Source organism: Corapipo altera, unplaced genomic scaffold (genome assembly GCF_003945725.1).
Source record: "Corapipo altera isolate COAL_440 unplaced genomic scaffold, ASM394572v1 96, whole genome shotgun sequence".
NCBI classification, from domain to species: Eukaryota; Metazoa; Chordata; class Aves; order Passeriformes; family Pipridae; genus Corapipo; species Corapipo altera.
Genome location: NW_020884962.1, coordinates 698,695 through 710,577, shown reverse-complemented (window position 1 = coordinate 710,577; position 11,883 = coordinate 698,695). Strand labels below are relative to the sequence as shown.

The window sequence follows — 11,883 nt, the reverse complement described above, 5'->3', positions numbered from 1 at the left end:
AGAGCTGGGTGTTCAATGCTGTTCCCCAACAGAGCTCTGATTTCTGCTTGAAAATTCATCTCCTTGTTGGAGGAGGTCCCTCCTGCTCCTGAGGAGGGTCCCTGTCCCTCCCCACCCCCAGATGTGGGCCCTGGGAACATCTCTGTCTGTTCATCCCTGTGCCAGCTCCAATTATCCCGGACAGAAAGGCTGTGGAACACCTCAGGCAAACCTTGGGAGGGGGACACGACAAGGTTTGGTCCTGGAGGACCTGGAAGCCTTTTGTGGTCAAGTTTTTTTTGGGAATTGTTGATGAAGGCAGTCAAGGCAGTCTCCAGGAAGAAGGTTTAGTCTTGTTTCCTTGAGGTCTAAGATCAGTTTTAGGGGGGATAAGCAAAAAAAGGTTGAGGCAAAGCTCTGGTCTCCCACCCCCACAAGGGGAGGGAGGGGTTTGGTGGAATCCTAAGGCTCTGTCATAATCAGAAACCCATTTTCTTATTCAGGATCCTCATTTTACATCTGGATTACGAGAGGACTTTAGAGAACAACCTTGACAATCTGCTGCTGCTTCCTTTATCCCTCTGTTCTTTGTGCCCTCCATGAATCTCCTGATTCCACAGTAGCTGAAGAAACCCTGGAGAATTTTCATTGTCATTCACAAAGGCTTTTTTCCCCCCATTTCCCTTGTATAAGAAAATACATATTTCTGCACACAAGTGTTAAATGACTTGTATTAAAACTGAATTTAAGAGTGTAGCCTCTTCCTGAGGTGGGGCAGAGAGTATCACACTTGGTCATGGATTTCTTTCCCCCCCTTTTCTTTGTCCCGTTGGAAGAGCTGAGTTTGGAGAAAGGGGGATTATCATGGGATGATCGATCCTTTCTTCCTCTTTGTACAAGTTAAATCTAATTTCCAGCAGGGAAAAAGCTTCATGTCTCCTGCCAACAGCTGGCTGCCAAGCTCATTTTTACAGAGCACCTCTTTGATCACCGTTGTCCTGAAAAGACCTGATTGCTCAGGGATGGTTTTGCTTAATTCCAGCTGTTAAAATCCCCCTGGATATCTTCTTTTTGGGTTGTTTTTTTTTTTAAATGTCAGCAGTGGAGCTAATTACTAGGGAGAGGGCAACTGGGAGGGGAAAAACAGCCCCTGTTTCAGTCAGTAAGAGGAAGAGCCCAGAGAACTGTCATTAATCTCAAATCAACACTTATTTAAAGGCTGTGGCTTTTTGCTGTGTGTGTGTTCAGGAGGCCTGAGCAGGTTTCCTTAATATAACCCATGGCATGGAAAACCTCCCGGTGTTCCCTCGAGATTCCCAGAGAAAAGGAGGCTCTGTGGTCTGCCTGAGCTGCTGGGGAAGGCATCTCACCACTTCACACGGGGAATTGGAGCCCAGACTTTTCCCTGTGGCTCCTCGGGATGTGCCCACAGAAAGCCCAGCTCTGTCTCCCGTGGATGGAGCCTCCATTCCTTGGCTCTCCCTGAAAACACGAGGTTTTCCCTGGAGCCCCAAGCCAAATGTTTCCCTTTTTGCCTGCCCTGTGTTGTGGGTTTGGCTACGCTCTCCATCTCAGAGGTGTCAGTGTTCTGGGGGTGTTAGGTGGGAATATCACCGAGTTCCTGGGGATGCTCCTCGCTGAAAGGAACCATGCTGGGTCTGTTTTCCAAGCTGGATGTCCCAAGGCTGGAGGTCTGTGCCAGCTGGTGGCCAGTCTGAGGCCTCCTCTGGGCAGTGCCTGTGTCTGTGGCACAGAAATGTCATTATTCCTGCACAGGACGTGTCTTTCTGTGGGGCTGCTGGACCAGCCCCGTGCAGACAGCGAGGAGATCCCCTCAGCTCTGGGTTCTGCCTGTCCAGGGGTCAGTGCCAGATGTTCCTTGGGAGTTAATAACTCTTGGTACACGTTCAAACCCGAGTCAATGCTCCCTAAGAGAGGTCCCAGGGCTATTAAAGCGTGGACGTGCTGTCTGCCCACCTACACGTGTGATCTCAGAGCCCCGAGCACTTCCAGTCCCGGCTGCAACGAGCCAATTTCTGTTTATGCTCCTCCTGGAGACCCCTGGATTGCAGAATCAGGAGGTTTGACCACAGAGATCGACTGTGCACATCATTCAGGGGGGAAAGAAGTGCCACTCTGCTTAGAAAAGCTTTTGTTTTCAAGCTTTGCCATCCCGGAGAGTTTTGGGAAGTGACTTCGGTGCCGAGGGGAGGGCAGGCAGGGAATCTGTGTTATTGTCATTATGGCTCTGGGAGGTGTTTTTTAGGAGCAAAATCCAAAAAAGGGAGACCACAGCCAAAGCCCTTTTACTGGGAAAACCTGCCTGGTCCGAACATTAATGACAATCCCAATAATAATTCCCAGCAAGCCGTGATGGCTTAACCATCACAGCAGTTTTGCATCTCTCTTGGTCAAAACAGCCTTTTTTTTTTTTTTTCTTCTTTTTTTTTTTTCCCCCCAGTACAATTCCAGTGAATTACTCCCAGTTTCCTCAATGTCTGGGCTCCTGCTGGCTCCTGGAGCAAGAGGAGCTCATTGTTGCAAAAGGAACTTAACCCAGCATTGGAAATCTTTATTGTCCCCGATAGAAAAAGGGCATGAATAGCAAAGGAAAAAATGTGCAACGTTTCCTGTGAATTTTTAACCACCCTCCTGGGTGTGGGATTACGAAATGGGGCTGGGGAATAGCTTGGAGCAGGGTGATGGTGGGGAGAGGGAGCTCTGGCAGCTTTTCCACCCCCAGCTGTCAGGATCATTCCAGGAGCTGCTGGACAGAGTGGCAAGGACTGGGATGGAGCTCTTCCCGATCCCAGAGTGCCACTGGTTGGACATCACTTGTCTTTGCCAGCCCTCCAGGAGACTGAAGGGGTGATGTGGGGTTTGTGGGACCTTCCACTGGCCCCCTGCCCTGGGTTTTGTGCAGCCCATATTAGTTCCAGGTGTCCCAGTTCTCCTCAGATCGTGCTGACACAACAGCTCAGGCATCTTGGAAGGGCTGGAGCACCAGTGGGGGACCCAGGAGGGTGGAATATTTGACAGTGCTGAGACCTTTCCAGAGGCAGAGAGAAGGTGAGCAGAACTCAGCAAACCACAGGGAGGTTCTGGACTGTGTTTGAAATAAAGGGCAATGTCCAGGGTGATCCTGTGTCCCTGTTCCTGGGAAGGCTTTGGACCTGTGTTGTGGCTTTGTCACCGGTCCTGTGACTGGTCTCATCTGCTGCTGTTCCTGAGGAGACTCCCTGGATGAAGCTACAGGTGACCAAATCCCCCTGGAGAGTCCCTGGGAGCCTCATCCTGCTTCCTGCTGCTCTCTGGGTGCTGAAGTTCAGGATCACTCCCATTCTCACTGTGCACTCAGACACTCCTTATTTCAGAGAATCAGGGAATCCCAGAGTGGTTCCATCCAGTTCCACCCCCTGCCATGGGCAGGGACACCTTCCACTCTCCCAGGGTGCTCCAGCCTGGCCTTGGACACTTCCAGGGATGGGGCAGCCACAGCTTCTCTGGGAAATCCATCCTGGTGTCTCCCCACCCTCACAGTCAATAATTCCTTCCCAATATCCCACCTAAACCTCCTCTCTGTCAGTTTAGTGCCCATTTGTTGCTGGACTAGAGTTGTTAGAGATAAAATAGAGCTATTTTCTCCTCCTTTAGAAGTCCAGCTCCTCTCTGGTGCTCCTCAGAGTTCCTACATCCTTGTGCCAGCCCACGGGGGTGGAATCTGCCACTTCCAGCAGGATCAGCCACTTCGGGCTGCCCAGACAATATGGACTATCACTTATTTCAGATGAATGTGCAGATCCTTTTCTTTTTTGAGTGTCTTTCCCTGCCAGTGCTTGTGAATGAAGCTTCCCCTCCTCTGGAGGAGGGAGATGGTTTAGTTATTCTGGTGCTGGCATGAGCTTCGCCCTTCCAGGCTCGACTGACCCTGTGTGGTGTGACCAGCACGGGCTGCTGAGCCTCTGAGGGACTCAGAGAGGCTGGAGAGGGGGTTCTTTAACCCTCAGGAGTGAAATGGGGCAGGAAAAAGTGAGTTACTGGACTGGTTGTCCTGGTGGGAGTCTCGTTAATGAGAGAGAGGAAGAGGGAAAAGCCTCGTGGGGCAGGAGCTGCTTCTGTTTCTTGCTCGTGGTTTCCTGGAATCATGGAATGGTTTGGGTTGGAAGGGACCTCAAAAACCATCCAGTTCCACCCCCTGCCATGGGCAGGGACATTTCCACTCTCCCAGGTTGCTCCAACCTGGCCTTGGGCACTTTCAGGGACGGGGCAGCCACAGCTTCTCTGAGAATTCCCTCCCAGCCCCCTCCCCACCCTCACAGGGAGGAATTCCTTCCCAGTATCCCATCTAAACCCACTCTCTGTCAGTTTGAAGCCATTCCCCCTTGTCCTGTCCCTCCAGGCCCTTCTCCAAAGTCCCTCTCCATGTTCCTTGTCAGCCCCTTCAGGTCCTGGAAGGCCCCAGTCAGGTCACCCCGAAGCTTCTCTTCTCCAGGCTGAACAATCCCAGTTCTCCAGCCTTTCCTCCTGGTAGAGCTGCTCCATGAATTTAGGGACTTCCAAACCTCCACAGCTTATTAAATGTGCCTTAATTGTGTTTGCCATTCAATACTGGAAAACCCCTCTTGGGTCATGCTGGTCCTGGGGACTATTTCTGGTTGTGGGGCAGGAGCCAAGGGCAAAACAAAGAGTTGGAATCTTTTCTTGGCTCATCGGTGTCTTTTTGGTGGGATTCCTCCCTCAGACTTTGGGAGGCACCTCTGGGCCCTCTCTCAGAGGCGTTTTGCAGCTGTTTTTGTGCACTGACATGATGGTGTTCATGTTTTGTTGTGTTCAAAGAACAAAACTCCGAGGGAACATTCAGGGTGAGACCCTCAAAATTCAGCTTTTCGTGCACAGAAAGTGTCAAAATCCTCAGATTTCTGATAGTTTTGGAGGAACAGGCAGGAAAGCTGGATCTGCTGGAATTCCAATCTCACCTGAGGGAAGGTCTCAGTGTCTGGGGTGTCAGGATTTCCTCCTGGGAAATGTCCTGGTCACAGGGTGCCACAGTGGCTCTGTTGGTGTGCTCGTGGCCCCAGGGTTGTGCCACTGCCACAGCGAGTCGTGTGGCTTTTATTTTCATTTATTTTAGGCTTTGGTGAACACGAGGCAAATCCCATTAACCAGGGAAGAAAACAGCAAGAGGAATAAATGACAAACCCAGCAAAGTGCACGACGGAGCCACGTCCAGCCTCAACTCCCAGTTTGCCACTGATTAAATTAAGATACAAAAAAACCCCAACAGCATTAAAATTATTTATAAAAAGTCCTCAGTGCCCCTGATCTCCTGAGGAATTCAGAGCCAGAGACATAACCCAGACTGCAACAAGCTGTAACTCCTCAGACATGCAGCAAACCACAGCCTAGGGATGGATTTATTCCATGGATGGAGGGGAGGGGGCCGTTCTTCCCTTTGGCTGCTGGGTTTATTTGGAATATTTGCACCACTCTGGGTGTTTGTATCAAATAAGGAATCTGCCTTTCCTACTGGTGCTGCTGTTTCACACTGTTTAGTGCATCCCTGAGCTCCGAGTGGATCCTTTGGAATCCTGTTTTGTCGGGATTGTGTTTTAGCAACGGATATTTGTGCACGACCAAGCCCTAAAAAATGGTGGTTTGCAGATTTCTGGGAGCAGGGATTTTGTTCTGTCTGGAAGAGCACAGAGGTAGGACAAGGCTGAGGCCCCGAATTCCAGTGCCTGGTTCTTTTCCCGGGGTGTGTTTTGGGAATCTGCACACAGGTCAAACAGTAGCATCCAAAGGAAACGGGACTGAGCAGGAACTGCTGTGGAATTCTGGTTCCTCTGGGGGGGTTTCTTGTTGACCTGCTCCTGAATGAACTGGGTCAGGTTGGTCCAACTCCAGTTCACAGAATCATGGAGTGGGTTGGGTTGGAAGGAGCTTAAATCCCATCCCATCCCATCCCATCCCATCCCACCCCCTGCCATGGGCAGGGACACCTCCCTCTATCCCAGGTTGCTCCAGCCTGGCCTTGGACACTCCCAGGGATGGGAACAGGGAAGAGCAGCCTTTGTGAAGAGCCATTTCCCTGGAAAAGGCAAAGGAGATGCTTTTTGGGAATCTTCCCTTGTATCTTTTACATCCTTTGATTTCCCACAGCCACAGACGTACAAGAACCCTCGCGAAAACCCCTCACATCCCATGTGATGTGAACGTGGAGATGTTTTTCCCCTTATTTTTAGAACTTGACCTTCCAAGGCTGAAAAATAACTTTTTTCCTTCTTTCTGACTTTTGTCCTTCGCTTGGCAGAGGCCAGTTTAAAAAAAAAAAAACACACGCAGAGATGGAAAATATTTCGACTTTTAAAAACCAGCGAGACCTTTTCTTCTCCTTGTTTATTTGTGCCCTGCTTTCGTTTGTGATGTCACCTCCAGGCAAGGGAAAAGGTGGAAACGAGCCTGGCACTGCCCAGGGGCAAAACCACCTTCCCACCCAAGCCCAAATAAACACTATTTGCTCCTCATTTTGTTTTTTTTAAATCATTAAACTTTCAATAATTCTGCTGACCATCAGATGATAACGAGCTCAGGTGCATCAGATCCCGAATTTATCCTTTTCAAACAGGCACAGGAACAACCAAGCCGTGAGCAGACACTTTCTGATCTGCCCCTGCTGTGTTAAAGAGAGTGATTTAAGGGATTTCCAGCCCTCCCACCTGCATTTAGAAAGGTAGAAAACGAAGCCAGGGAAAATAAAGGTGGGAATGAGCTCACCCTGTGGAGTCACCGTGTCTTGCTCAGTCCAAGGAGCTTTGTAGGAACCAGCTACATCTGAATTTTTAGGCAGTTGTTTTGCTGCTGTCAGTGAACAAATCCATCCCAGGAGCTGCTGCAGCCTGAAAAAAAAAATGTCTCTGGGTTTCCAGAAGGTAAAGAAAATGACTTAACTCCTTTTAATGTCAAGACTTAATTCCTTTTAATGTCAATTATTTGAGTTCCTTCAGCCCATGGCCAAAAATAACCCCAAAAGAGAATTATCTGACTTCTCAATAATATGGTTTCAATGAGTTAATTTAGGTTAAATAATAGAGCTATTAGAAAATACAGTGAATTGTCCCTATCAGGTGATCACCAGTGTTATAAAATGAGATTCTGGGCAGCTGAAAGTGTTCAGGAAAGTGCTGAGCTTTGGGTAGGGGCAGCAGGACGACTCCTGATGGTCTTAGAGAGCTCTTCTTGAACACAAAACCAGCAGGGTTTGGGCCCCTGGAAACCTAAAAACACAGAATTTATCTGGTTGGCTGAAGGCTGGGCTTCCAGGCAGCTTTTTTAATTGGGTGTTTGATTTTAAGGGGGTTTTTTAATTAGGTTTTTATGGGGTTTGTGTCCTGATACTTCACTGGGTTGGCAGAAAACACCATTTTTTGCTCATCCTTTGTTTTATTTTCCTTGCACTGAACAATTCATGGCTTTGTGGGGGGGAAGGAATCTGGAAGGTGTCAGGGCTTTGAGGTCCCTTCCAGCCCAACCCATTCCATGACCCCACGGTTCCTCTTTTCCCTGCCTCCCCTTTTTTTTTCAGGGGGAGGATTTTTCACTCCCATCCCTCCACATGGACACACATTTTTTTTCCCACACAACAGCCTGACCTGGGTTGTTTCTGAGGTGACCTCAGGGGTGCCCCTTTTCCAGCCTCCATTCCCTGGGAGCCACAGCTCTTTCTTCACAGAGTTTTACAACTTCTCCCCGTTGAAAAGCCAAAAAAAACCCAAAAAACCCAGATTTTTTTGATTTTTTGGTTTTTTTTCCTTTATTAACGACCTTATCAGGCTTCTGATGAAGTGATGTGCTTTCCCTCACAGCTCTCCACTGCCAGGGCAGGGACTGATGGGCTTCCTTGGAGGCTCCAGGGATGAGAGTCTGGAAAGCCTGGATGCCTCTGGCTCCTCTTGACAGCAGCAGCTTCCAAGACAAGCTGGATGGACGTGATTTATCCCAGCTCAGGGTGAAGGATTTGCTCCCTGGGGGATGTGTGACGGGGCATTTGTCCTTCACTCCCCGTTTGTCACTGGGAAATACGAATTATAAAGAAGATTTCCCAGGGCATCACTGGGAAAAACAGTTATCTCTTATCTTTAAGAGTCAGCTGGAGGGGTTTGATTTGTCCAGAATGATGTTAAAACCTGGGAATGTCTGCTCTGGGCTCCAGATGAACCCCTGGAGCTCCCCACAAGTGTCAAACCCTCCGGGCTGATTTCCCTTGCTGGGTGTGGCAGGAGAGGACCAGGGTGTAAATGGCTTTATTTTCGGGATGAATCCATGTGCTGCACCATCCCTGTGGGATAAACCTGAGGGTATTTAGTGCTCACTGCCCCCTGTTCCCTCAGGGATTGGAAGGTTTTCCCGGACAGGGGAGCTCTGAGGTCAAAATGAGGGGAGAAAAAACCCAAATCTTTGTGTCCATATCCAAAAATTCTGATATTCCAACACCTCAAAGACTGAGCTACTCTTTCCTGGGGCTTTCCTGTCCTGTCCCAGGGGGGTTGTGGGATCAACACACGATGGGTTTCACAACCCAAGAATTTTTCTGCTCTCCAGATCGACCTTTTCTTGCAGGTAACACTTTAACCTGCCCCTTCCCTGAGGGAGATTTTCCTGGGGCAGCTTTTCTTTGGCTGCTCCAGGTGGATTTCTCACCCCCCTCTGTGTCTCCTGGTGGAAAATGCCGGATGGAGGGTGATGGAAAACGCTGGATGGGGACTCTGCTGCAGAGACTGAGAGCAGCAAAACCTCCCCTTCCTTCCCTTCCATCACCTCTGCACTTCATCCTTCCTTCGGGCAGGGAATAAAAATCAGCCTCCGAGAATCTGCCCAATCCCTCCAAAATAGGATGTGGGAGCTCCCCTTTGGAGCTGGAAGATCATTCAAGAGCTCTCCCTCAGTTGTGAGCAGCGAAAGTGCCTTTGGGGAGTTCAAAAGAGCCTTTTCTGAAATCCTGGGCGAGCCCAGATGTCTCCTGTGAGCGGTTTGGGGAGGAAAAAAATCTGTGAGGGATCCGGCTGGGAATCATCCCGTCTGTCCCACGTCTGGAAAGGACGAAGAAAAAACCAAAAAAAAAAAAAAGAACCCTTTTAATTCTGGAATTTTCTGACCTATTTTGGTCTTAAAAAAAAAAAAAAATTGTTAAAAAAAAAATTAAAAAATTAAACTGCTGATGAGTTTCTCATCTTGTTTACTTTTGTAACGTCCTCCGTGGAGGAGCAGCCAGGAATGACGTCCACCCTCCGTCCAGCATCCGAGTGGGAACTTCAGAGGAAGGAATGCAGCTTCATAAATAGCAAACCACAGGCACTAATGGGGAGCAGAGGCAAACCTGCAGGTCCAGAACTCGCTGCAGGAGCAGCTCCTCCACCCACCCTGCCCCGAGATCCCAAGATGATTCCAGCCCTGGCCGTTGTTTTCCTCCTCTGCCTCTCCTGTCCTTTCTCCTCCTGTCAGCAGAGAAGGATAGGTGAGTGTTTAATTTTATTTTCTGCGCTTTCCAGGCTCCTCTGGAGCAACACCCTCCCTCTGTGTGTTGCAGGAGGGAGTGAGGAGGAAGGGAATGCTCCGGGAATGTTTGGGAGTTTGGGGGTTTCGTAGGAAACTCGAGGCTTAACCCTGTGAATTCCCAGGCTCACATTTTTCCCCAGTTTCCCCTCCTGAGCACTGATTTTTTTTTTTTTTTAAGAGAAATATTTATCCTGGAAATTTTGTCGGGTTTTGTCGTGACCTGCAAGGGACACTTTGCATTAATCTGCATTTTTTTATGCGATTTAAGTTAAAAAAAAAAAACCACCAGATTGTACAGAATGTCCCGTCACAGGATCCGTGGATATTCTCTTTTCCTGTGCACATGGAGCTCAGGGAAGCCCTGAATTCTAGGAATGTAGAAGTTCCAGTCCTCCAGATGAGTGGTTTTTTTTTTGGGGGGGGGGGGAGTTCTCAGCTCAAAGAGGATCTGTGGGATCCATCAGAGCCACAAATCCAGGTGTGGGGGCAGGATGAGAAGGATTCCCAGCAATGGAAAAGTCTGCAAAGGGCAGAGATTTCCTTTGGAGTGGTTGAGTCATTACGGTGAATTTGCATTTTAAACCCCCCCAAACTTTGATTTCAAATTCCCTCTTGCCACCAGGGATGGAAAATCCTCCCCAGGAATAACGGAAGCTGCCCCGAAGCCTTTCAGGCAGAGCTGAGCCAAAACCTCTGTTTGAAGTTACAAATCCTGTGCAAACTCCTTGCTTTCAGTAAATTAAGAAACATGCCTTTAATTCAGCCTTTCTGTCTAAGAATGGCACGTTTGTGAGGCTTCCAAAGCTGGTTCCCAAACCAAAAAGTGTTGGAGAGGCTGAAAATACTCACCAAGTATTTGGTTCCCTGCAGGGAAGACCCACGAGGTTTTCAGGTTTGTCACAGGAGAATGAGGCAGTTTTACTAAACCAGTGGCCTGGGCTCCCAAGTGCCTTTGGAGCTGGAAAATTCCCCGTGCTCAGGGATTGCAGACCCCAAATTCCAGCTGATTTCCCCCCCTGTCTGTGGGAGATATTCCTATTTCTGTAGGCGAGGCGTGATTTATGTCTGAGGGTTGATCGACCAAGCAAAAATTAGAGAAATGCTGGAAAAAACACTGGAGGAATGAGGTTGTGCATTCCCATGGACAGCCAGGAACTGGACAGTGGGATTTCAGGAGATGAACCTGAATGGAACTTTACATCCAATTATTTTTCAAACTGAGAGTTTTCTCATAAACCACCTCAGTCTGGAAACGATGGGCTCCGTCCATCCGCTCATCCCTGAGCCCAGCCCGGGCTTTAAACAGGACTCAGCAGGCCTGGAATCCAGCAGAGGGGAGGGAAATTCCTGTCCAGCTGCCCCGGGTGCCCCTGTGAGGTGTTGTGTGCCCCGTGCCAGCACAGCCCGGGCGGGGTGTTCCGATGTTTCCGTGGATGATGAGCACGTGTGTCCCTTTGTATCCCAAAGATCCCATGAAGCACTTTGAAAGGAAAGAACCCGCCTTCAGCAAGAAACCCCTCAGTGCCTCGGCAGCAGGTGAGGCAGCAGCTGATGTGCCCCTTTCCCATTCCAGAGGGAATGGAAGCACATCTGGCAGAGACCCAGCGACGGGCTCGGCCCTTCCCGGCAGCTCCCGCGGCACCGAGTCCTTCATTTGCTTCCCTTGGCAGCAAATCCTTCCCAAGTGTGAACTGCAGGGCCTGTGCCAGGGCAACAGCTCCCAGGGCCCTTCCCTCCCTCCCTCCCTCCCTCCCAGCACTGCTGATTGTCATTATCAAAGCAAATTCCACCCCTCAGTCCGGTTCAGTCTCTCCTGATTCCAGCAAAACTCCTTCCAGGAACCGGCAGAGGCCGGGGTGGAATCTGCACCTTGGATGCTGAGCTGTTGACATCAGGTGGTTGGTACAGCTTTGTTTGCTTTTTCCCGACACTCTGGGTTTTTTAGGAGGTGAAGTTGGGCCAGAAATGCTGGAAGAGATGAGAGAAACCAACCGTGTGCTGATGGAGGTTCGGGAGCTGTTGAAGCAGCAGGTGGGTGAGAAAGGGACCTGATTCCTGATGTTCTGCAGGAAAGAGATCTTGGAATCTGCTCTGGAGCTGGGGAGCTGCTCCTGGGGCAGAATGAGGAGCAGGTTATTGTGCTGCTAAACCACAGCTGAGGTGGGGTCCCAGCAGGTCTGGAACTGCTGAGGCAAAGTTTGGAAAAACTCCGAGTTGGGGAAAAAAAAACAACTTAACTCGAAGAGCTTAAGTTGGAAAAAAACTTAAGGTGGGAAAACTTAGGTGGGAAAACTTAGGTGGGAAGACTTAGGTGGGAAAACTTAGGTGGGAAAACTTAGGTGGGAAAACTTA

At 49.5% G+C, this 11,883-nt stretch overlaps 1 protein-coding gene across 2 annotated transcripts in view; it reads left to right on the top strand.

Moving 5' to 3' along the window:
- The first annotated feature begins 9,211 nt into the window (after window positions 1–9,211).
- COMP (cartilage oligomeric matrix protein) overlaps window positions 9,212–11,883 on the top strand; it is a 17,444-nt gene continuing 14,772 nt past the window's right edge. Inside the window, exons 1-3 of one of the 2 annotated variants that reach the window (XM_027664273.1) lie at window positions 9,212–9,490; window positions 10,999–11,067; window positions 11,477–11,562. In XM_027664273.1, the coding sequence (XP_027520074.1) occupies window positions 9,250–9,490; window positions 10,999–11,067; window positions 11,477–11,562 (396 nt within the window). In that variant the 5' untranslated portion in view covers window positions 9,212–9,249. The remainder of the gene's footprint in view (window positions 9,491–10,998; window positions 11,068–11,476; window positions 11,563–11,883) is intronic. The other variant, XM_027664274.1, reaches the window with a different exon arrangement.